At 35.6% G+C, this 27,407-nt stretch overlaps 1 protein-coding gene across 6 annotated transcripts in view; it reads left to right on the forward strand.

The window, feature by feature from the left end:
- LOC113050298 (rap1 GTPase-activating protein 1) overlaps window positions 1-27,407 on the forward strand; it is a 64,481-nt gene that overhangs the window by 17,761 nt on the left and 19,313 nt on the right. For 2 of the 6 annotated variants that reach the window (XM_026213116.1, XM_026213117.1), the window contains exons 1-3: window positions 10,433-10,614; window positions 13,442-13,477; window positions 25,066-25,162. In XM_026213116.1, coding sequence (XP_026068901.1) covers window positions 10,442-10,614; window positions 13,442-13,477; window positions 25,066-25,162 — 306 coding nt within the window. In that variant the 5' untranslated portion in view covers window positions 10,433-10,441. Of the gene's footprint in view, window positions 1-10,432; window positions 10,615-13,441; window positions 13,478-20,225; window positions 20,389-21,907; window positions 22,175-25,065; window positions 25,163-27,407 lie in introns of those variants that run through there. The other 4 variants (XM_026213124.1, XM_026213119.1, XM_026213118.1 and 1 more) reach the window with 4 other exon arrangements.

The following is a 27,407-nucleotide window of genomic DNA, read 5'->3' on the forward strand; positions in this document are numbered from 1 at the left end:
ACAGTGACGTGCAGGAAGTATTCATCCTGCTGTGGAAAATCACAGACGTGGAAGCCGTTTGTCAAAATAAGAAGGTTTGCTATTAAAGCTGTTTTAAAAGCACTGAACATTGCTTAGTATTATGACCTTTTCACAAATTATAGTAGCGAAAGTTTGGCTGTTATTCATTGCAGTTACAGAAATGTAGTGAATATGAATTAGAATTGAATTTTATGGTTAAACCTGTTTTCTAGCTTACATGTGACAGTTCCCCCATCACATAGATGCAGAATCTGTTTGACATCTGCCAGCAGCACTTATGTTCATGTCTGTGCCCCGAATCAAAAGAATCCCCCCCACCTCACACAATTATCTGAGGCTACACTGTTAATATAATCGTAATTTTAATGGTAAAAAGCCCTATTCAGTCTATAATTGTATCACATGTGAACTTACGGAAGCTCCAACTCACTATGGTGGAGCAGTTTTGAAATATTGTTCTTGTATACTTTCCAGCATTTCAGTAATAAACATGCATGCAAATTACAGAAAAGTGCAACAGTTTACTGTTACTGTACAGTGTTTGACAGTGGTCAAAAAAAGATTTAAAAGTGCATTTTGAATCGATTTCTTCTTATTAACTTAAATATGTGAATTTGGATGGCAATGGTGTTTGTCAAAAAACAATAGGTAATTTGGCTGGGGATTTCTATGCAGATGGTGGGAGAAAAACTCAGATTCTGGATTCAGACGCAAATAAAATCATCTAAATCCTGTAAATGTTGGAAATAACTTGTCCCCATGAGAAACGATTACTGTCTAAATCATACTATAAAAACGTTGTTTGTTTATTGGTTAGTGGTAAGTTTCCTTACATTAAAAAACAAACTGCAGTAAATCTAACAGGACTATTTAAAGTTTTTTTACATTATAATACTGTACACTGTTAAAAAAAGATTATTTCGTTTTATAATTTACAATTAAATTGACATTCCCAGAATTCCTACGTGAATCTTCACATTTTATGTTTTTTCATTAAAATAATAGCTTTTTTTTTTTTTACATCTTATGTTGTTAAATTAATATAATTACATAGTTTTTTCCTTGGTGCTGTTTTGTTTTTGTATGACACTGTGCACCTTCTAAATATTAGTGTGTACGGATTTTAGTATTTCAGAAGGTTGGTATATTAACATTATATAAGTTAGTGAAATATATGATTTACTGTTAATTAAAGATAAAACCATAACCTGCAATGTTTCTACCCTATTTTTTTACAGTAAAGTTCCGGCAGCAACAGCTGCATTTATTATTATTTTGTTATTATTTTATTTTAAATAAATAAATAAAATTATTTTTTTAATTGTACATTCACACAGCAGCAGAATATGTTTGCTACTCCGGTGTGGTGCTAAATATGGTCACATTAACACAGTTTGGTTAAAGCCTAATAAATTCACAAATTTAAGGGTGAGCTTGGTTTGCTTGTGTTTACTGTGAAATCATACAGTCTATGTGTCCTGTGTCATTTGTCTTTTTGAACATGGGATTATATTCATATTGTTTACATTGTATACATTTTTTTTTCATTTAGCAGAGTAATGTGTGATTATAACACTGGTTATGATGTTAAGGAAATCTCAGAGGTAAGATAGAGGCCTTATTACATATGTGTTTGTTTGTAAGTATAATTAAGTATGGGGGTTTGTGTTACAAGTCTGCAAAGCCATTTGCATAATTACATGTGTTATTATGTGAGAGCACATCCTGCTCTGGTACTGTAAATCTGGTCAATTTCAGTTTCAAATGATTCAGCAGACTGTAATATAGCACTTGAATCATATATGGATGGTTTTATGTTTTAGTTATGTCTTTTTTTCATTTTTGCAGCTTAACAACCCTGGTCACCTTCCGTTCTAACTGTAAAGAAAACATTCTGCTGAGTGTTTCGCAGTAGAAAAGAAAGTCAAACAGAGATGCGTGTGTAGGAAGGTGATAGATAGAGTAGTTGCTTGTTTTTGTAGCAGTTGGGTGCAAATGTTTTGTTGTGGAATGCTATTTTACACACACATATATACAGTACACATTCAGACTCACACTCCATTTTTTTCAGAGCTCCAGGGTGTCGCATTAATCAGTATGTGTACAATCAGGCATAATCATTTCAATCAGACATATACGCTGTTTGTTTACACTGATCATTTCATATGCTGCTCAGCTCCCAAAAATGCAATTTAAAATCATTTTCTGTTTGCCAACAGTCTAAGTTGCAATGCCACTTATTCTTGCCAATGATGTTTTTTGTCGCCTGGAAAGTGCTGAAATATGACAGAGTAGACTGATCACAAACAGCATGACTATAAAACAGATAGTTCTTGCTAAAATATAATTTAATGATTATTTTTTGTTTTCCTGAACCAATATAACCATGGATTTCCTTGATTGACTGTAACAGTCTACCAATCAGTATCCCTTTAAGCATGGGAAAATCCCAACAAAGCATATGCTTCCCATGCCTTATTCCTTGAAAAACACAATCCAAGCTGCTTAAAATGGTTAATGGTCCAGAAGGACACAGGGTTACATTTCCACTCTGATGAGTTAACTACTGACAAATGGCAGTGCTGTCCTCTTGTGCTCTGTGCCAGCTTGAAGATATGCCTTTATACTACAACTTAATGCTTATAGCTTAACTTTTTAATTCTTTTGACACTTTTCAGACATGTGAACCGATTTTTTTTATCAGTTTTTAACAGCATGACTAGTAGTAGTTCACAGTTTCTGGCTAAAATATGAAAAAGTGTGTGAAATACATTTGTTCACTGTGTCATTGTGGTCTCGGTGCAAACTGGCAAAAGCAGACAGATGTCTAGCCATGTGCCATGCTCGCCCCATTTGAAGCATGTTTGGTAAGATGAATGGAAACATTACCCATGTGTCATTGAATTAGAACACAAGTCAGCATTGGAACAAGATGTTGAAAGTGTTAATAAAAACAATGTATTTTTCAAAAGTTACTTTGATATTGTACAGGTACTGTATGTGCATATGTAAGATCATATTAAGTCCATATTTTACAGAAAATGTTGTTTGACGGACAGGAGAAATGCTGATAACCCTGCGTTCTGGCTCAGCAACACTGGTGTTATTTTTGCCATTTGGTGACATGACATTGCAGCCCAGGAGCTAGGAGTGGAAGTGCCAGCACAATCATGACAAAATGCTTGCTTCATGGTCCTTTAGTGCTTGCTTTCTCTCTGTCTCCCTCATACCTATAATGCTTTTTTTGTTTTATCTCTTTTAAACAAACCCTGCAGGTTCCAAGAGTTTTTTTTTTACATCAATACCAGAGAAGAACGATCTTGTTTCTCCAAAGAACCATAAAGTAGATTTTAAACAATTACAGAATCTTTTTCTTCTTCTTTAAAGAACATTTTGTGGAATGGAAAGTTTCCATGAATGTTAATGGTTCTGCGTGAAACCACAGAAGAACAAGAACCTTTAATTAGAGATTACATAAGTGGATGGATCTCATTTATTACTGGTTTCAAATAAATTAAGAGAAAACAAACTCTCAGATTTGCCAGTAGTTCTCAGGTTTCTTCTTTTAAAGATCAACTTTGTCCCTAATGTTCCCTAGGATAAATAAAAAAGACAAATAAGACCATTGTTAACTGGTCCTGAAGACGTTGATGAGAAAGAGTCAGTTCACATAGAAAACAGAATATCTTTAGTACAACTTTGAGACACTGCTCTTTTTCTTAAGAGAAAATAGAAGCAGGAAACTTGTGCACAGTCTCCATTTTCTTTTGTCTTTTTTTTTATTCATTGCTGTCGTAGAAACAGTTGAAATGCTACAGAGATCATATTTTGTTCTTTCCTGCAGGAACATCTGCAAACAAAAGACAAAGATTTCAGTATGAACCCAAACATTTCTCATCTAATTCTTCCAAGACCAAATGATCAGTGCTGTGCTATTCACATACATTTTACAGACCAGGTGTCTCCACTTGTAAAGAATTTTGAGAAAAACATCTGATACTAACTTCATATTTCAATGAAATATAACTGAAAAGTTTATATTAAAATTTTCCTCTGGGAGTAAACCTGTAACAATCCTGTCCATCTGTTTTAAATGCATTTATGCAGACAGGTTCAATTTGGTTGCATAGAAAGCACACAGTTGATGGTGTTCCTGTTCAGTTGAAGAGGGTCATTGTGTGAGTCTCATTTACTGCAGATTTCACCCAGACACACACATATGGACACAGCATTTCACTCTCACACTTTGAGACCGATTCTTTGTGACACATTCTTATCTCTTTTTCCCTGTCGGTCACACTCGCTCTGCTCAACTGTGATGTCTCAAGCAGCCTCAGTCTGCCGGCAGTGCTCGCTCATCTGGAGGTCAGACACGCGGTGGTGGTGGTGTGTGTGTGTGTGTGTGGGGGGGGGGGGGGGGTGGTCAGACAGAACAACACACAGAGATATTGGTCTGAGATCGGTCAACACGAGCAGTAAGACATGAAATGGTGCCGCAGGCTTTTAAGATCACAAGGCGAAGCGCACAGAGAGCACACAAGCTGTGGCAATATATGAATGGGCAGCAACTCCAAAATGTGGAGAAACTTCACATGAAATCCACAATCCACACTCTCACTGACTCTAGGTGCTTTAAAGAAGAGGACTAAACTCAGCATTGCTTTGCTCAGGTGTTGTATTGTTTTGAGAGAACTGCTACAGTATGTCATTTCCTGGGTGTTAGTGATTTTACTCACTGTTGTCCTTCTGGTGTCTAGAAGTGTTTTCAGACTGAGGTCTGTGAGCAGTGTTATCATTATTTAAAACATTTTTATAATTAAAATAAATCTGGAATAGAATATTGAAAATTAAAACTTGGATTAGCTGAAAATATCTATAAAAGAAGGTTAGCAATGTTGCCTTGCCACTAACTAAAGTAAATTTGGTTTGAAGAACAAAAATAACTAAAGCTAAAACTGAAATATAAATCATAAAATGTAAAGTATCTAAAGCTGAATAGAAAAAAACTAAAACTAATAAAAATTACTAAAACTTGTGCTGAAATGAAAAACTAAAAAATGGAAGCTAATTTAAAATGAATAAATAATAGTATAATGTTTAAAAAGCACTGTCAGTGTGTGGAATGATGTATTTATTTACAAAATACTTTTTCGTTTTAAAAATCAAAGTTAAGCTACATTATAATAAAATACTAGTATTATTACAGAATTATTTTTGCAACAACAATATTTTGATTTATTTTTAAATGATCACCTTGTTATCTACAGTATATGTGTTTAAGAATAACGAAACAACACTGGTGTGTGACTTTTCTTTTTTTATATAGATTTAGAACTATAACAATTTTTGGTTTCATATAAATAAATGTGAAATTAATTTAAAATGCACTTTATAATAGAACACTGTTTATTCATTAGATATTCAATATATTTTTTTCGTCTAATACTAATAAATGAAAATATTGTCTGTTGTTATGTTAATAGCATTGCAGGAAGAGAGATGCTGGAACCTTGCTCAGATGGAGGTTATTTGACTGGACTCCCAGCATTGCCCGCTCACTGCCTGATGTGTTCCTGTTTCTCCTATAAGCGCTCTGTGAAAACTTGTGTACTGGGCTCTCCTTCCCAGCAGACTGCAGATGTAAATTGATGGGTTTCTGTAGAGAACACATGCTGTTGTCGTTCACGCTGCACTTGGTAAATAACATGGGTTCTCAGAAAAGAAACACGCACAGCAGTGTATTCACATGTGGTTGTCTGCTTGTGTGTCTACATATGCCCACAGCTATCAAAAGTGCTGAAAGAGACAATAGATATCATTGTATATCACAGCAGACAGTGATACATGTTGCCAGGTAACCTGAAGGAGAAGGTACGCTGAAGGTACGCTCTCATTAAAAAGCTCATTCAGCGACTTCACTCTTCTCCTTTTATTAACTGTATCCAGGAGTCTGCTTTATCGTAAAAGTGTGGTCACCATTTTTAGGCAAAAGTTTGTGGTTGAAAGAAGCTCAGTTTTCATTAGTGTAGCGTTTCATGAATCAACTCTCACAGAAGTCTCTTATAAACCAAGCAGCTTTCTACTTGTCAACATGGCAAATTTATGTGACCAACTTGAACACAAGCAAAATCTGTTTCACCAACTTTTTTTGCACACATTCCTGTTGTAATGACTGGATTTCGTCCACAAAATTTCACCATGCAATGGTAAATGCAACGACACCTTAACAGTATCATAACCAAGTACTTTGTACATTTTATATAAATTTTGTACCCCATTACATTCCAAACCTGTATTGCTTTCTTTCCTCTGTGGAATACAAAAAGTGATATTTAGCAAATTGTTGTTGCTACTTTTCATAAATGCCAAGCTATGGCTTTGGTAACAGGTTGGTGTTATGACATAAAAAAACTAATGGCATTTATTCTGCCTTCAAGTGTTATCGGAAATGACCATATCTCCACTTCTGAAGCCATAATTATGAGTCTGTCCCATTCAAGTGCTTTATTGTCCTAAAGAATTGGGAGTCATGGAGGATGCTAGGTTCATTTTTTGCCAACTCTTTCATTGTGTTAGATGTTTTGGAATGTTGGTCAGATACATTATATTTTTGCTATATATTTATATATAACCGGATCTTATATATATATATATATATATATATATATATATATATATATAAGATCCGGTTACATCGAATGATTCTTTCGAGAACCGGATATCACTACATTTCAGTGTTTTGAAATCTCACAACAGACCGGAAGAGAAGACAATGATGAATTTTTGGACCAAAATGTATTTTCCATTCTTCAAAAAATTTATGTCACATGGACTACTTTGATGATGTTTTTCTTAACTTTCTGGACATGGACAGTATACCGTGCACACAGTTTCAATGGAGGGAGTGAAAGCTCTCGGACTAAATCTAAAATATCTTAAAGTGTGTTGCGAAGACGAACAGAGGTCTTGGTTTGGAACAACATGAGGGTGAGTTATTAATAACATAATTTTGATTATTTGGTGAACTAACCCTTTAAGAATACTTTATAGAATGCACTACTATTATGATCCTTGGTAAATTGTTTTCTTTGTCCTGTTTTGCAGACTTTCCATTGTTGGGTTGAAATTTTAGGAGGTTGCATATTGATAAGTTACTTACGTTGAATTATGGGATGTGCATTGGGAGTGTAGTACCACATGGTGGCAGTGCTAATCCAAATCCTTTTCTGCTTCATTGCTGCTTTACACTTAAAGCTTTTCATGAACTTACTGACCTGGCCTGAATTCATTTATCCTACTCCATTAAATTTAACACAAAACGTCTCAGCACATAGACTTCATTTAGATCTTATTTCAAGAAATACTGTCCAGCTAACAGTAATTTAGGTCAGTTGATGATTTTTATGTTAAAATGGAAATGGCATCTTTTTTGTAAACTGAATTTCTTTACTATAGGCTTTACTGTCAGTTTATTTATTTTTTGTTCTGTTCTTATTGAGCGTTTATGTCTAAACACATCTCAGGCACCATGTTGTTTGGCCTCTTAAAGGATGCTGCTGCACAACGTTTTCTTTGTACCTTTTGACTTTTTTGACCTGCTTTTAATAGTGTGTGTGTGTGTGTGTGTGTGTGTGTGTGTGTGTGTGAGAGAGAGAGAGTATGAGTGTGATGGGCTGCTACAGATTAATTAATCTCCTGGTGTCCTTCCCATACCAGCTGTTCACAAATGAACCAGTCCTGTTTCTACCTCCATGTGTCCCCACAAAGCACATTGACAGAGAGAGAGAGAAAGAAAGATAGAAAGAAAGAAAGAGGGCATTAACTCAAAATGGTGAGGATGTATCATGCATATGAAGTTTTAATGTATTAATTTTGGAGACAAGTATGTTCATCTAAAGGAAAAATGCCATAAAATCTGTATCTCCAATGTGTAGCTATTTTTCTGTTAACCAGGCAAAATTAGCTTGTTTTCAGTTTTCTACCCTCAAATATTATAGAATTATAATATATATATATAATATGTTGTTTTCAATAATAATATTAATGTTCATTATTATTATTATTATTATTAAGTATTAAAATATATTTATAAAATAACTATTTTAATAATAATGATATATACATGTGCGTGCACACACACACACACACACACTTCCATTCAATTATTATTAAGGACAATGAAGAGAGGACAAGAAATAGACTAAGAAATATCACAAGCCACATTTGTACTAGGCCACATATATTTAGGTATATTTAAGTTAATGGTTATTCCCCTTTAAAAATGAATGGTCACCTTTAGCATTCGCACTAGAAGAAAAGCTCTAATGGCTTTTGTCTCAGACAGTCTGACCCCATGACACGACATTTCAAAGTGATTATGAAATGACCTGCACCGCAGACACTAGACGCCGTCCGTCTCTCTGATCAGGACACACGGCTACCCAAACTATAAAATAATCTCTTTTATTGAATTGACTTTGTCCCTTTGGGTCACTTTTGATTGTTTTAGACTTATTTTTAGTTTGTGACTGGGGGCAAGCTCATCTGGCACTGGGAATTGGATGGTGCAATGCATTTTAAAAGTTTTGGATAAATTTAGCCTTGCATCACTTACTCACCAATAGATCCTCTGCAGTGAATGGGTGCCATCAGAATAAAACATCACAATAATCCACAAGCAATTCACATGACTCCAGTTCATCAATTGATAGTTAGTGAAGTGAAAAGTTGTGTGTTTATAAGTATCAAAGCCATCAAGATGTTTTTAACTTCAAACAGTCCATAATATTGCTTTCTCCAGTGTCTGAATCAGGAGAGAAATATGCAAGATCAAGCACCTTTTACAAGCTAAAACAGTTCAGCAAAAGTTTTAAACAATTATGTTGGTGGTTTTTGATTTGAGAGAACAACAGGGGGGTGGATTGTTTTACTGGAGAAAGTGTTATTGTGTATTATGGATTTTCCTAAAAGTGACTGTTTGAAGTTAAAATGTTTTAATTATGCATTTAATAATGCACCCAATTACTCAGAGGATCCACTGGTGAGCGAATGATGTAATGCAAAATTTCTCAAAATCTGTTTTAATGAACAAACAAACTCATTTGCATCTTTGACCAATAGGTCAGTAAATTTTCGTCAAATTTTTATTTTGGGGCGAACTATTCCCTTAATTTTTAAGTTTTATGAGAAGCATAAAAGACTTAAATGAAACATAACTGGGATTAAAGTTTAATGAGCTATAAAAGAGTAATGGATTGTTACCATAGTAATGGTCATCCTACCATTAAAAATAATCATTGTTTAAGAACTAATGTCAACAAGTATTTTTGCGAGAAACTAATTACGAGAAAGCAAAACGAGCTAGTAAAAGATATTTATGTACTCACACTGAGCTCTCCAGCAGCTATGAGTGCATTGTGCTGTTGCCAATGCTTCCATACAGTAAACATCCATTTATCTGAGCCTGAGGTTACCAAAGGTCATATGTGTTTGACTTTAAGAGATCTGCCTGAGAAAATAATACAGCTGGTTCTCAATTAAGTTCTCAATTAATTGAAGAAGTTCTACGTTTAGTCTGAGTTTATGCTGTAATGCTGTTAAATTAATCAGTTGCACAGCACCAGTGGGAGTGTTTTATTACATTAGAGCATTTAACAAATTTTCTGGTTAACCACTGTGCCAATATGCCCAGTAACACCCCCCCCCCCCTCCCCTTTTTAAATGCATTTTGTTATTATAGTGCACAATCATCTTTTAAATGTTGAGACAAAATTGGATATAAAGTCGGCAACACCAAAGCTCCAAAGTATCAAAAATGTTTTTAAAATCATTTGCATAGTGTGTGAGGTTTCGAGCATGCGGGCTCTTCATCAGAAAAATTAAACACCACTAATGTCCAAATTCCCACGACCTAGCACATAGGTCATGTGTTATAAAAAACAAAAAGACCATATGAAACTATGCAAAGTACAAAATACAAAATTAATTAATACCTGCATATGTACATATTAAATCCAACTAATATCACCAAAACCTTTATTACCTAATTTATTATCACCTGGAGCGGGTGGCACATGGTGTTTAATATGTTTAATGAAGAGCCTGTGTGCTTGCCAGTCTCGCACAAAAGGTAGGATTTAAATATATATTTGTCATTAATAATGGTTAGATTTGGGTTTGAGCTGAAAATATTTTTTATGACTTCTCATAAGACTGGGTTAAATTTTAAACTAGTCTTTAAATCTTTTCTTTTTCTTTTGATCCTTTCATTAATTGACTTTTCATCCTCTTGGACATCCATGCTGTAGTCGCTGACCCCTGTGTGTGTGTCTCAAAGTAAGGAAATCATTTAAGAGACAAGCACCTGCTCATAGCTTCGGATTTTCCATCTCAGGTAGTGAAAGGGAGGGAAGAGAGGAGGATGGGAAGCAGAGAAGGAGGGACACAATCTCACACATTGAGTCAGAGGCACAAAACAAGTGCTCTCTGTCAAAGAGAGACAGAGGAGAAGAGACCGTTAGAGTGGAAGCTTAAGAGAGAAAACAGAAGAATGTCTCACAGGAAGAGGAGCTTCACTTTTGGAGCATATGGGGGGTAAGACGGACCACTGTGGATTTGTGAGGGGCGCGTGTGTGGCAAGGACAGATGAACATGGCTTTGAATTCTCATTTGCCATCCAAAATGTACTGCTGAAGTTAATGTTAACTGGTTGCCACTTTCCTTTTATAGGATGCAGATTTTGACGTGATGTCATTGAGTTTTTAAGATTTGGTTTTTTAAAATGAACGCTGTTTATGTATTTGACTTTTCATAGGTAGATTACCTACAACTTGATTCATGCATTGTGATATCAGCAAACATGACCTATTCTAATCAATGTTCAGTTCAATTCAATTCAAGTTTATTTGAATATCACTTTTTACGATACAGATCATGTGCACAGCAAATTTACTGGAAATTAATTTTCTACAATATTTAGTAGTTCATGCCACAATACTGCAGAATGCTCGATTCTGATTGGTTTATGTATATTTGATGGTGCTGTTTAATTTTCTGCATGGTTATGAAGTAGTTCCAGGTTGATCGAATTGCCATCTTGTTTTCAAAAACAACACCTGATAACACATTATGTATAAGCGGTAAACATGTTATATGTGGAATAATTAAATCTAGGCTGTTGAAAATGATTGCAAATTACTTGTTTTAGCTTTAATACATAAGCATATACATGCACATATATATACATTTATTTTAAAGTTTCTTTTATTCACAGAAATAAGATATCACGTATGCATTTCTGTTATACTTGCACATTTTGTCACTTGACTCTGTGCTGTTATGCCTACTCAGTTGAAACGGTTCAGCTGAACTGCTGGTTTGATGATGGTAAGATGATGTCATAGTTCGCTCACATGTGTTTCTCCTACAGAAAGAGACAATGGAAACATGAGTCATGATTCATGAAGCAATTGGTGACATTCATCTTGTCTCTATTTCCTGAAACATTTTTTATGTGAAGTTTGAAGCACTTTTGTGTTGAAATAAACGATTATGGAAAAAGACCCCCGTAATGACATTGTGTGTTGTAATACATCTGTTGCTCTTTGGCTTTCTTCTACCCATATCATCAGGCCTAACAGGTTTGTATTTTTGGTTTGCATTAGCAATCTGAAACTGGTTGTGTTAGATCCAGTGTGTTTACTGACAGATGCTCGTACAAACACACTGATCCCTCATGTGGTGGTTTATAGGCTTTGTTTCCACATTCAGCGGCTGGGCTCCAATATTTACTTCTGAACTCATGTGGGATTTACAAGGCATTTGTGTAGACAGAGTGGTTTATTTATGTCTTATACTGTTTGATTTTTTTTTTTATTATTATTAAAAAAATTGCAGTTGCATATGACACATTTTGCAATGCTTTTTGCACCTACATTTTATAATATAGTATTGCAGTATTTTACAATACATTATAGAATTTTGTTTCATTTTCTGAAGAAAATGTCAGAGATGTGTATGTGTATAAATCCCAGTGAGCAAGTGATGCAATGCACATTTCTGATGAGGAAACAAACTTTTCTACTTCTTGGATCTATTCCATTAATTTAATTTAGTTCATTATTACAAAACTGGAAGCTCCTGACATGCACTTCTGCAATAATTTAAGCATAGAAATTTAGGCATGACATTCCCTTTGATTAAATAATATGCATATAATGTAATTAAATGACATTTTAATTGATTCACAGCCCTACTTTATTATGTAAAATAAATCTGAAAGACTGTTAGCTCCATCAGCTAATAAAAGTCACTGTTTGTCCTTCCCCTCAAGGTTATGGAAATATTTGTTACTCTATGCTCTACCTGAAGTGTTAACTCATTTTGTTGACACAACAGTCACACTTTTCCCTTGCACTCAGCAGAAGGTTGGAGGACACACTAGTGCTATGATTGACAATGAAGGTCTGACATTTACAGCAAAGGCTGTAGATGGAGATATCCTGAGGCTTCTGGCTGTAAAACAGTTACTTTCAGTCTCAGTTTTTTTGTTTGGATTTGATTGAGCTTATTGATCATTGTTCAACACTTTCTGGCAAAATACATGTACAACACATGGCTCGGTCACTCATGCTGCATGATGCATGTTGTTTTTAACCAAACAGGAGGGGTTTGTAGAACCACCTTGTGGCAAGATACAAAATGACACCAATTACTGTATGTTAGCAAGGCAAATGGGGTGAATCTGAAACTGCCATTGCGTTCAGCATTGTATATTTTGATATTCAGTCTTATGAAAGGTCTTTTTCAGTACATATATCTGAGGACTGAGCTGTTTTTAAACCAAGTAGAGTCATAGCACATTCTTAGAACAAACCCACAGCTGCTCTTCAGAGAACCATTACAGAAGCCGCTTCTCTCATTAGCGTCTCAAAAATCATGAATGCCCTCTGAATTATAACTGTTGGGTTTTCCATCAGAATAAAATGAAATGTTTTGCATAAACACAAAATAATAGGATGAGGGGTTTAAGATTTTGCATACTACACATTGAGCGAGGACGGCAGAAATGTTTCAAAGGGATTTTAGCAATGGCAATTGCTTGTATTAATTGATGATGTGCTCCAGTGGGTCTTCATTAACTTATTGGCCCTTACCCTTCATTAAGCTGAGAGATTTGCTGAGTCACAATCACATCGAATCAAGTGTTAAAGTGCACAAAGAGTTTGTCAGCGGTGCATTGATTAGCCTTTAGCATTTAGCAGGCTCTGGTTGGAGACTGATTGCCAGAATGTGTAAAGCGTGAAATCAAGTAGCCCCCTTTTTGTGTAATGGCTGTAAGGACTTACAGTTGTGCCAGTATATATGCAAACTTTTATTATGCCCTTGTTTTTGAACAATACCATATTTATTTTCTCCACAGAGTGGACAAAACATTCTCCAGTTCAAGACATATTTGGTAAGTCTTTCTCTTTCTTAAAGGTAGTTAGTGCTAAATGTACAGTTTATAATGTAATGTTAGCAAACGCATTTTTTTTATTTATTTATGCATTATTAAATAAAAGTTTTCTGTAAAACATGTGAAAGCTAAAAATATTCTCCATTGATAAGCTGAACTTGGTAAATCATAACTGGTTTTCCAAATTGAAAGTCAAACTCCAAGTAATGTTTTCCAACCTCTCCAAGTAGGAATTTGGGAATTCCTACTTTCCAAGTTGAATGAAATGAAGCACAGTTTATTTAATTGTTAAAGTGGCTCCAAGTGGGTGTGTGTATATATAATAAACCTAACCTTTGTTAGATTTCTGCTACAAACAATAGTGCCACAAAATGCCAGTAAAGTTAAAAAACATATATTTTATTTATTTATTTATTTATTATTTTAATTAAAATTGGTATTGTATTGCTAAATCCTAAATAAGTAAGTGTATCTTATTTTAAGGATATTTTGATATTTTTTACTGAGAAAAAAGGACACTGAAAAAATTAAATATTTAAAATATATATAAAATATGTATAATATTTAATTATATATTTTTTTAATTAAATTATAATTATATTTTTATTTCCATCTAATGTGTGTGTGTGTGTGTGTGTGTGTGTGTATATATATATATATATATATATATATATATATATATATATATATATTAGGGGTGTAACGATACGCGTATTCGTATTGAACCGTTCGGTACGACGCTTTCGGTTCGGTACGCGGTACGCATTATGTATACCGAACGGTTCGTTGGAGTAATTAATTATATTTGAAAAAAAAAAAAGAGAGAGAGAGAGAGAGAAATATAATGATATGCGTTCAACAAGGTAGCCCAATAACCCAAACAACGTAACAGGCAACGCCCCTGACACTCCCGAAGAAGAAAAAAACACCATCTTATATGTTTATGTTAGGCTACTCAGCAGGCGCTCGCTCACTCAGTACGCGCTGAAGGCTCGTTGCAAAATAGCCAATGCGTTTAACAGACTAGAAATGAGAAGATCCTCCAATAACCAAACAGGTCTGGTGTTTGGGTGCACTTTGGATTCCCTTTAAGCTATAATGGTGATGGCAAGAGAGTGGTGGATAAAAAAACAACGGTATGTCGCATCTGCAGCGGGAATAAAAAAATAAAAAAAACACCAGCGGGGATATATGCGTCAGTACTATCTGGGAAAAGACGAAAAAAAGGAGAAACATGCACGCAGCAAACTATCCCTGCAGCATTTAGAAACTATAGCTTACAGGGAATCCAACCCAAACACCAGACCTGTTGGTTATTTTAGGATCTTATATTTCTGGTCTGTTAAATGCATTAGACATTTTGCAACGAGCCTTCAGCGCGTGCTGAGTGAGCCATATCATATATCACATCACATATGTTCACATATCGTGCCTAAAAACGCATGGAAAACGCTAAGCGCGTCTTTCTCCTCCTTTCCAAAGCGCTCGGGCAGAAGCGCTCATGAGGCGTCTGTCTTTGCTAAGCAACAATGACGTGCTCTCTCCATGAGACGCGGAAATTTCAGCGAAGGATAAATGGATTTGCAGCTCTAAAAATCGCTTGCAGTAGCTCTGCTACTGAATTTATTTCAAAATTGCAATCCATATACAACTATGATCAGCTGTTCCTTCATCTTCGCTGAGCTCTCAACGTTGTTACGGGAAAGGATGAAGCTGATTGGTTAGTTCTTGTCACATGACCCGCGGTGCGCTTGCGGCATTCTGAAAAGTTGAGATGTTTTTACATTTTGCTGTATCTAAAACGTATCGAACCGAACCGAACCGAACCGTGACATCAGTGTATCGTATCGAACCGAACCGTGAATTTTGTGAACCGTTACACCCCTAATATATATATATATATATATATATATATATATATATATATATATTATTATTATTATTATTATTATATTTTTATATTTATTTATTTTTTCATATATTTTTTTTCATTATTATTCATATTTTCCCAGTGTACTGTATCGCAACCCCTTATTGCATAGTTAATTGAAGATTTTATATCATATCCATTTTTCCCCCATTGAACACTGGACTCGAGGCACAAAATTTATCACATTCCATCAAGGTTAAAGGTCACTTTATCAACTTTAATGTGTGTGAGCGGTTGTGAAATGCAGGGTGGATTCAGTTACCTCACAAATACGAGCAAACTCTCAGATATCATTTGCATTAGCCACCTCCGCCCTATATTGCTGGTGCAGAGTTTTATGGCTGCTTGATTGACAGCGTTATTACTATGGTGGAAGCTGGTTATGTGTAAAGCTGGTTTATAATGGCTGTGAAGAGGATGTTTCTGGAGAGAAGAGGGAACGTGAAGGGAGAGGGCGAATGCCGGAATGTAATTATGGTGGGACCTGGGTTTCACTCTGCGTGTATCATCCCAGATGAGCACTGCAGTGAATGCTAATGCGATGAGAGACCCAAGAGAAACGGCACACACCAAGAACTCGGTTTTAGCAATCTTTATACTAGTCTTTTCCTTTTTTTTTCTAAAGTAAATTTTTCAGTTTTCCTCCTTCATGTCCCTCTCTCTGACGTCTCCCCTAAGTTACATGTTACATTAAGCAAACACATTAACTACCCTCATTCTGAGGTTTGTTGTCAGATAAACATACACATTTAGGTTTACATGTACTGGAAGACACAAAAGACATTCGTTGAATATGAAAACACTAAATATGTATCTATTTGTGTATCTATAGTATTACTATTCAAAATGAAAATTGTGTTGTCATTTATTCACCCTCAAGTTGTTCCAAACCTAAATGCTGTTGAACACAAAAGAAGTTACTTTGAAGAATGCTAGTAACCAAAAAGTTGACAGTAGCTATTGAATTCTATAGTATGCATAAATTACTGTGGAATTCAATGGATACAGCAACTGTTTTGTTACCAACGTTGTTCCTTTTTATTAAGCAGAAGATAGAAACTCATAGATGTTTGGATGAAACAAGCAGAGGGTGAGTAGATGATTGCGATTTTCATTTTTATCCTTTTAAATGGCTGTATTTCGTTTCCCCATGTGCGATGCAGTACTGTAGTTCATTTTATTTTTTATTATATTTCTATTATATGTATTATTATAAGTAGTAGTATTTTTTAAATACAGTATTTACTAAAACATTTGATACATTTGAGAACAAAAACATATTCATTAACACTCGAAGCCTGACTAATCTTTTCTTTGGAAATATAAAATTCTGTTAAAAAATTTTAATAAATAAATGGAAGCATTCTTCTCAAAAGCAGTCCTTACAGTGATAAGTAGACTGTAAAACAGGTTAATACTCATTTATAACTTTCATGGTTTGCTTTTTCAAGTGCTCTTTTTGTTGTTGTGCATGTTTGGAATTTCACTGCAAGAGTCACTTTGTGTCCGAACACTTCCTCTCATATACACCCACTGCCTCTGTCACAGCCTGTGCTGTTTGAAGACACAATGCTTTTATGATTAGACTTATTCAGATCAGTATTACGCATCAGCCTGGTATTCTCTCTGCATGGCATGAATGTCTCTGCTGTTACAGTTGCCGAGATGTGGCCCGTGTAGGCTTTTCTAAGCTGGTCTTTATCTTGCAGGCCTGAGAAAATTATTAAGACAGCTCTCAGATTGATAAGAAACAGGCTGCAAAAGATCATATGGAGGCAATAGTAAAGGCTGAGTGCTGGATGGGGCGTCCCCACATCTTTTCTCATGGGACAAGCATGTGCTTGGGATAAAAGCTGCCAGGGACAAAGGGATGCTTTTAAGTGATGCTGTTGATGCAGTGTACATCCTACTCTAAAATAATACGGAGCTTTGATTTGTACCATTGTACTGAATGATGCAAGGATCTGTACACAATTCCTGGAAGTTGAAAACATCCCAGTTTTTGCATGGCCAGCATACTCACCGGACACCCACTGATCAGTGTGTTCCAGTTCCTGCCAATGTCCAGCAACTTCGCACAGCCATTGAAAATGGAGTTGACCAACATGTCACAGGCCACAATCAACAACCTGATCAACTCAATGGTGGTCACACCAGATACTGACTGGTTTTCGGACCCCCCCAAGACCCCCCGATACAGTTATACTGCACATTGTAGAGTGAGCACACCTGTGCAATGATCATGCTATCTGATCAGCATCTTGATATGCCACACCTGTGAGGTGGATAGATTATCTTGGCAAAGGAGAAGACAGATTTGTGAACAATGTTTGAGAGAAATACGCCTTTTGTGTACACAGAAAAAGTCTTCGATTTTTTTTAATTCAGCTCATGGAAAATGTGGGCAAAAACAAATATAGCATTTTCTTACATTTTCTTTGTAATTAACTACCATATCTGTTAATTTGTCATGCAGACATGGTTACTGGTCAATGCAATAGTCTCAGAATGGTTAAATGTTTTCTGATGAATTACCTGGACTAAATGTGTAAAAACCAAATGTGTGCCTATTTGAATGTAAGTTGTTATTTTAATAGTCTTACCATTGCTCATATTTAACAAACCCCTGCCCTAAAGTATTACACTTCATATTAAACTTTGTCTGTCACTTATAATAATAACACTTGTAGTACTGTAAGTGGACATTTTGATCAGTTTAAGTGGTTTTCCATTTAAGTCTAAATAATTAGTCTTGTAATCATAGGATCTGGAAAGCAGTGCTTTGTTTTGAGTTTGTTTTGGACTGTAGTTTACCCAGATTCTGTTAGGACACTGTTCTAGTGAGGACAGCAGTGGTCTTTGGGGGACGTTAGTAAGCTATGCCTCACAGCGACGTCATTTAAGTCATCTAATTTGACAGGATAAGTAAACCCCCAGAGATCTGTGCTTTCACAGTGTGCTTTAGTATGAAAGAGATTATTAAAATGCTTGTGTGGTGCCATTGAAAATTGCTCTGTAGTGGTGTGGAGCTCTGGAAAACATTTCCTCTTACCTGGAGTCTGGAAAGAGTAAACTGGAACTTTATTTGGATGGGGTTTAGAATGGAACAGATCGATTACATTTCAATTTCTCAAGGTCCTGCAGAGTCTGCAGTTGTAAGAAGACATGGGAACTGGCTAGACAGATGAGAAAATGTTATTGGAATTAATGAGTTATGTTGTAAATGCATGATGTTTTTGCTTCCTCTATCGTTACTCTGAATCGTGCATTAGAGGAATTCTCAATATGTAATTATGAGATATGAGCTCATTTAGTATCTGTAAATGACATCTTCACACTGGATTCAGTTTATTTCGCTGGTGTTTGACATGAATAGCTAGAGGTTTGGGTCTGTGTGATTGTGATATAGCCTGAAGAGGGCAAACGGAGGTTGTGAATCACCACACAGGAAGCTCCGCTCAGCTCAACATGACAACAGGTGCTTGAGCAGCAGTGATTGGGCCCTTCAGGATGTTGCCCTCCATTTCACCCTGGAAACTCTATTAAATGTGTTGTCAACTGCCCCCACTGCTTTTTTCACCCTGTTGTTTTCCCCCTGTCTGTCTATGTTTGTTCAACTTTCTTTTTAATTCTTTGTTGAAAAAAGCATTTGGGAAATTATAATATTTTATAATTAAATATGTATTATTCATTTGAATTTTTTTATTTTGTATGCCATTTTTCAAAATTAAACTATTTTACATATGCATATCATATGGATATATAGTATCTTTCTGTCTATATATCTATTAGTAGACCCCTATTATAATGCAATTTTCCAAATGCAGTGTTTATTCAGATTGTTTTTAGTGTAAAACTAGTCAGGTGAGAAAACTGATTTTGTGAACAGTCTTCACCTACCGTTTTTACCTGATAGCCCAGTCTGTGATAAACGGGAAGTGATTTTCAGCTGAAAATATTTTTATTGACTTTTTTTTAGTTTATTGTTACTTATAGTCTGTTGATCGTTCTTCTTGTGTGATGAGTATTTCTGGATATAGCAAAAGATACGGATTAGCAGCATTTGCTAGATGGATTTTTTTAGTCCGAGAGATTGAGAGATGGGAGTTTGAAAATAGACCGTGATTTCTGTCAGTTTTATTTTGGAAGTAATTCCCATGACACCAGAGTCAGTCGTTGGTATCGTATGTCGAAGATCTGACTCTTTGTTTTGAAGCATTATTGTCAGAGAATATTCATTTCATCCATGTATACAGAGAAAACACAGTCAAGATATCTGAAAGCAGACAAATATAACACTTTTTACAGAATATTTTTTCTACTTATCATTCCATTTATTTGCCTATTCATTTGCATAAATTAATTATTCAAACACATTTTGTATTCATGTGTGTTGTGCAAAACCTGCCTCAGCTGTTGCAAAGAAGTTCTGTTCCATTTTTAGCATGTTGCTATGCAGTTGCCAGGGTGTTCTGGGTGGTTGCTAAGAAGTTGTTAGGTGGTTGTTCACTGTTGGTGGGCTGTTTTGACATAGGTCAAATACCTAGAGACTAGATTTCTCTGGTGCATTTTTGATTGATCCAGTATGACTAGAACAGCACCCAGCTCTTTTATTTCCATGGTCAGTTATGTTAGACCTTGGGACTGGATTTGTTTGTTAACCTGAAATCCATCCTGGACCTAAAGACCATTTATGGAGAAAATACTTAAAAACTGGTTTGACTTCTTCAAATTACCCTAGAGCCGGGAGTGAGACTTCAACTGTCTAATAAACACAAAGAACTCAACAATCAGGTGGACGTCTCAGACCTAAGACTCTGTCTACTTGGGTGTGGACAGAAAAGCTTTAGAGAGTAGAGGCCTGCTTCGTTTGATTCTGTCCATTTGCTTGGAGCTGAAGCATGTTGGGGAACTCAGAAAACGGGAATGACAGAAAGCTGAGCCTTTCTGAGGCTGTTCTATGGAAGGTCAACCATCTATGGTAAGATACAAAGTTGTGTGCAAGAACTTTAAATGTTGTGGGGTTATTATGATCCCAAAAGAAAGTTTTACTGGGGAAGATATATTTTATAGTTTAGAGTTATCCATTATGTTTAATTTAACTTTCTAATCAAAGCACCGTTTTATAATGCAGTTGATATTTCTTTGTAGCTTTTTCCAGCATGCATAATCACACCATGAATAAATGATGTTTGTTTTATTGTGTGCTGCTTTTATTTATGCTGAGTCACTTGTCTTTGTAACAAGACAAGTGAAGAATGTGCATGCGCTGTAGATGATTTTCATTGTTACATACAGTTCAATGCTAAGACAAAAAATCAATAAGATATTTTATATATTTTATTTTTATTTTAGTCCAAAGACAATTAAGATCATAGAGTCTTATCCTATTTCCATACACATTCTTGTGTGTTTTCTAGTTCTGGAAGTTGTGTGGTATTGCAGGAAACCATATTGGTGGTAAAAAAAAAAAAAAAAACAGTGTTGTTTAATTTCGTGAGATTTTACCACCCAGTTACTGCTGCTACATAAAGTGAGGACTGATGGGAACTCTGTGGTGACAGTGTCTCTGTGAGCAATGTTCCCATCTGAGATCCTTCAGCTCAGTATGTCTGCAGCTGTGGGAATGGTTTGGGATCGGCAGTAAGTCCGTTTGTGGTAGTTTAGAGGGCTGAGTCTGCTAATTGTAGGCTTGACAAGATCAGGCATCCTTTTAAAACTACACACACACACACACACACACACACACACACACACAAACACAGGAAATGTTCAAACCCAGTTAAGCTCTGTTGACAGTATCCATGACATGCCGTCAGAAACTGTGACATTTGACATGTCAGAAGTTGTATTGTACTGCATTTACATTGGTAATCGATTGGACAAGGCATTTTAAGCAAAAAAACGTGAAGATAATATTATCTATATACTATAGTGCCTATATTAATTCACCATTACAAATGTGTTATTTGAGCTGTTAAGTTGTCTAAATCTTTCTTTTAGGTAGATGAACTTCATGTAATTTCAGACCTCTAACTCTTTTTCTGAAATATCATGACCGCATCTGAGAACTGAATCAACATATTAACTTCAAAAGAAGTATTTGTTCCTGAATCTTTTAAGACTTTGGCTTTAATTTTATGGCACTCATGATGCTTTTGCAATCAGGGTAATTGCATGGACAACTCTCCATCTCTTTTTTTATCTTAATTTTATTTTATTTCATTTCTCAATAACAATGAACAATGCAAAGATGCTAAAAATGTTAAACAGTGACCAGTACAACCAAAATATCCTTTTGTGTTCTGCCGAAGAAAGAAAGATTTAATTTAATTTTATTTATCCTTTAGAGTTCCACAGACAAAGGTTTGTATTGTATTGGGTAAACTGTTCCTGTAGCCGAAAGCAGCACTTTTATCAGCAGAATGTATCGGTGACTGTGGGGATATAGAAATGCTGGCATGAGAAATGACAATTGGCGAAATGTCAAAACAGGTCCGATAAAGGGATGCAGAAACCTCAAACTGGCTTAGAAGTAATAGATTCTGGGCTGATAACACAAAAAAAAAAGGCGAGAGAGGAGAAGAGTGAGTCATAAAATAGTGTGAGAAGCCAGGGGGAGGGAAAGAAGCAGAAAGAGTTGCGAGGATGACAAAGAGAGAGAGAGAGGGAGGGAGCCATAGGAAAACGAGAGCTCTGTCTATCACCTGCCCATTTAGTTTAGAGCTGCAGAACAGAACAGATTTGTCATCTGTGCATGCGTACAAGTAAGTAATGTGCATCTCTCTGTCTCTCTATCACTCCATCATAAGATCGTCTGTCTTCTGCTTGTGTGGAGCTCAGGTAGTCATATTGGGAGGTAGTCAGTTGAAGAAGTGCAAGACCGTATTAGTGGAGCAGGTTGTGATGAAGACGAGTGAGCCGTGTGTGAGCTTGTTTTAGGGGCATGGTGTTGTTTTTGGTAGCGATACACCTATACCAGTTTTCAGTGACTGTGTGTAGTGATTCCTTGCAAATGTTGGTTAGGGTAAATATATTTGTGATTTTTTTAGATTTGAGTGTGTTAAGTGTATTAACCCCACTATTAATAACATCAAATGCAGGATGCTATAACTGCATGTGGAATGTCATCTGCATCTTTAGTTTTTGAAAGAACACTTGTTTTAATAAATCGTCTTGATTTCACTTGTGGTTTTCTCATTGATCCCACTAACCCTAAGTGATAGGATTGAGATTAATTTGTGTTTTGTGCATTTTTGCAAATTGCAAAGAAATTAACATAGAACATTAGACAGGTAATCTATTAATTTTTTTCTTAAAGCACACTCTGCTCTGTAGTTCTTTGCTAGTGTCAGATAGCTTATTGCTAATTCATGTAAACACAGTCAAATTCATTTGTATTAGCAGGTGCACCTGACAGACCCAGGGAGCAGCTCTGCTTTGCATTTTCTTTATGAATCCTGCAACTCGTTCTGCCTCCAGGTTTTCCTTTCCTAACCATTGCCCAATGTGGATTCTTAAAGGGGTATATTATGGTTTCTATATTAGTGTATTTGTTGCTGAATTGATAAGAGTCTACCGTTAACTAAATGCTAAGTTTATGGGTTTGATTTTTTGCAGTCTTGCAAAGTCACACCTTCAGACTGACAGCAGAAGGTCTGGGAGCCTTGGCCATTTTAAAGGACTGTCCAAGGGGCTGTATGACTGACAGGTTAAACAACCAGTCATGTTTTGATTTATCCTTAAATTTGATAAAAGTGTCTGCCAGTTACAAAAAGTTTAGTTTAAAACAACAAAAGTTTGGGGTCAGTTAGATTTTTTATGTTATTGAAAAAAAAAGTATGATTTATTTAAAGAAAAAAAAAAAAATTGTGAAATAACATTACAGTTTAAAATAGCTGTTTTCTGTTTTTATATATATTAAAATGGAATTTATTCCTGTTATATAAAAGCTAAATTTTCTGCAGCCATTACTCTAGAGTCACATGATTCTTCTGTTTTTGCTACTGTGCCTTTAAGAATTTATTATAAATGCATTATAAATCTTATGATTTGCTAACCTCTTCAAGTCTGAACTCTTATGGGTTGCAGATTTACTATCAGATGCAGAGACATCAGTGCACTTAGAAAAATTAAGCAGAGTTGTAGGTGCTACACACATATAGCAAAAGCACAGTGTAGGTGGACTTTTGTAAGGGGAACTAAATGGATCAGAAAATACAAGTTTAATTACATTTTTCTGTAAATACTTTTAGAGCTGTCTGGTGTAATGTTTGTCTTCAAATAAATGCAAATACCCACACTCATCGTCTCTATGGAAATCTCTCTGGCATTGTGTGTGCCTCTTGTGAGAGCCTCTTGTGCCACATCTCAGTCAAGCTTGGCTTATGTGTTGTGACAAATCAGCTTGTACCACTGTCAGAACTCCCTGACGACTTCAGGGGCTTTTCAGCACATAACCTGCCATCAGGCTAATGAAGTGAGTCAACTCTGGCGATCCAAAGAGTTAAAGATCTAATAAAACACTGCTGCGCCTTTGGTGACAGGACATGTTGTTGGCATCTGACATTCCTTTCAAGATGCGTCTCAGCCACTTGTGCCTGAAATGGCTTTTCGTCCTGCTGTCTAGGGTGACCTCAGATTCATTTGGTTTTTAACAGTATGCAAATGAGTCATTAGTTAGTCAGTAGTCATTAGTTCCTCCTCAAAAGTGCTCATTGTAGCAGAAGGAGAATTTGCAAAAACGACTTTATTTCCCAACAGGCAATTTAAAAAAAAAAAAAAAAAAAAAACCTGCCCACTTTGACTCCTGGAAATAGTGAAAGTCAGCCAATAACATTTGAGCTTGCTGTTTTGAGATTTTCTTGCCATTTTTGCATGCAGTATCTAACAGACAGTTCCTGAATGATCTGTGGGCTTGACATATGAAGGTGCATTCCCTCCAGAGGTCAGCTCTCATTGAAAATGCTTTTCTATGCTTTCAAGCTGTTTATTTCAGTTATGTTTGACCAAACATCACTATATAAGTCACTATATAACACATATATATAACATATATAGTCACTAACTAACATGTTAGTTTAGGGCCAACTCAGGCAAATTTCAGTGTAAAAATAAAAGAATAACCTGGTTTCAGTCAAGATGAACAGATCATTATCATCCATTATGTGCCTTCAGAGAGACATTCTTATGCATCCAGACTGGTGTGGAGGAACAGATTGTGTGTCAAATCGCAGGGGAGTTTTAATTGATTTAGGATCGGCTGTTAAAAGCATTGTGAGCTGAGAGCAGTCGATGTGATGTGAAATAATGTGTTTGAACTGAGGCGCTGGCTTGAGTCAAATTATAGGCCAGTGGAGGGAGGGAACCAAAACTGAGGGCTTGATTCTACTCCATGCAGTGTGTCATTGAGCCATAATGTTTCTCAGTCTGCTTTCTCTCACACACACACACACACACACAAAAACACCTGTGGTTCTTTCAGCATCTTGCATACTAACTAATCAATTCCTTCTCAGCTGGAGCAGTCAATGACGCCGAGCATTTCTGATTTGATCTTCAGATGAACACTTGTAAAAAATGTGCTAATGTGAATGATCTGTTTGCCTTGATTTGTTAATGTCCTGGTTTAGTTCTGAGGATGTTTGTTTGTCCGCAGGAAACAAGATGGCAGAATCCCGCGAATATCTGACCCGCTAGAACGTCCTGGTCTGGTCAAGTCCTTTTCGCCATCATCTGCTCTGACTCTTCTAAAGGTTTGGCAGGTTTTAACATTTCACTCCTCTTTCCTCTAATCATGTTATATTGTCTTAGGTCCAGAGGAATATCAAATTATTGCCTTCTCTCATTTATTTCTTCCTGCTGTTCACTTGTCTTTTCCTTTTTCCTTTAACATCCATATATTACAAATAGACGAGCTGCTTCTTTTTGTGTGAGCATTATACATATAAGAATTCGGCTTCAAATAAATTGTTCTTTTGATCTTTCTGTTCATTAAACAATCCTAAAAAAAATGCAATATATATAAAATATAAAAAAATCATTAAGCAGCACAAATGTTTCCAACATTAATAATATGAAATGTTTCTTTAGCATCAAATCAGCATATTATAATGATTTCTGAAGAATCATCTGACAGTGAAGACAGGAGTAATGAAACTAAAAATTCAGCTTTGCATCACAGGAATAAATAACATTTTAAAATCTATTACAGAATAAAACTGTCATTGTCACGGGTGAATTCAGGAAGACAGATTAAGATCAAGTTTAGGAATACTATTCCAACAAACAGGCAGCACCTCCAGTCGTCCATAGAAAGGATTCTTTTGTAATTCATGCTTGACTGGTTGAAGTGTGTCACCAGATAATTCTGCGCTAGCGCTCCAAGATTCCCCCTCGAGGACCAACATCCAAGTTTAACTTTAGAAATTATAATTTGTTGAGGAACGGAATGCTAATTTGAATCAAAAAGAAATCAAAGCTTTTCTACACATTACGGTGAACCGCAAATCAAAGCCCCCTTTTACTGAACTGGTGGTGGTCCATTAGGGAACTTTCAGGGAGTCTTTAAATACTTTTATGAGGAGGCTCCGCTGACGGACCCTCACTGAGCGGAATCTCAAAAAGTACCACACTTTTGGTTATTTTATATCAATTGTTAAATAAGACTTTAGCTAGTTTTATTATCTGAAGATGATCCATGGCTAGCTCTTCTCCTGGGACACCTATTCACCTCATTTAACACCCAAGTGCTTTTTTAATTGAACTGTGTCTCTGAGCTGCTCCGAGAGCCATTAGCTCAAGGGCTTCTGGGAACCTGGAGGACTGAAGTGTCTGTATTTAGGGATGTCCAAGAATGATTAGTGTCTTGATGGAATCGTGAGCGGTTGAATAAGATTGGCTTAGTCTGGATTGTGTAGTTAAGCATTTATGTATTCTACTAAGAGTCTCATAATGCAAGATGCTTATACAATCAGCCCAACATCTCTGTAGAGCCACACTGGGCTTATAATGGCTGTGAATTTAGTTTCAGCATGATCCGAGTGAAATTGGATTTTAAACAAGTTACCTTACCATGCATTTCTTAATTATGTGTTTATTGTCAGTGGATTATGGACTTTGCATTATGGTTTTGTTATATTAATAGTAAGCAAGGTTGTATAATGCAATATAAGGTTTTATTGTAAACAGAGTTGACTAATTTGGTACAGAATTCAGAAATAGGTATTGTATCAAATACAAGTTTTGCAAATGGGTTCTTTTTAATATCTGAGTAGTTCCATTGGAGAGCAAATTGAGACTTTGGTAAATGTTTCATTCTGTTTGTTTTTGGGACCCCAAAAGCATTAAATGGACTCATTTTTCCTGTCTGCTGGCTTTCATGTCACAGCTCAAGATGGACGCTAATGAAGCCCATGAAAATGTGTGCGTCATTTTCTTGCAGTGTTAGAGTAATTCATCACATGGCATTAGAAACAATTAGAGATTTTAACTGACATAACGTAAGTTTAGGTTGAAGTGCTATAATTTCTAACACTAAAATTATATAAAAATAAATTCATCTCAAATAGAAGCTAAAAAAATTACTAAAGCACACAACAAAATGACAAAAAAAAGTAATTAAAATTAAATCGAAAATATTAAAAACTCTTGAAAAATATTTATCAATAAATATTAAGAAAATGTAAATTAAAATTAAGAAAATGCTACCGAGATCCAGGGTATTATAGACCTTCTTGGGTGTTGACGTCACGTTTGCTGACATGTCTGGCATTTTCTTCTCAGAAAAATATGCTAGTAATCAATAGTAAACACTTCTAGAGTTTCAGAAGAGATCTCAAAATGTTGCACACTGTACAATAGATTTAAGAGATTTCAAATGAAATCAAAACATTTCTTGTCAGCTATGCTATCTACATTATTTATACAGCTCTATACTTTTACTTGACTGTTTGTCAGCAATTGTCTCATTTATGTCTGTTTTGAATGTGCTATTTAATT

The sequence above is a fragment of the Carassius auratus genome, chromosome 31 (assembly GCF_003368295.1).
Source record: "Carassius auratus strain Wakin chromosome 31, ASM336829v1, whole genome shotgun sequence".
Lineage (NCBI taxonomy): Eukaryota > Metazoa > Chordata > Actinopteri > Cypriniformes > Cyprinidae > Carassius > Carassius auratus.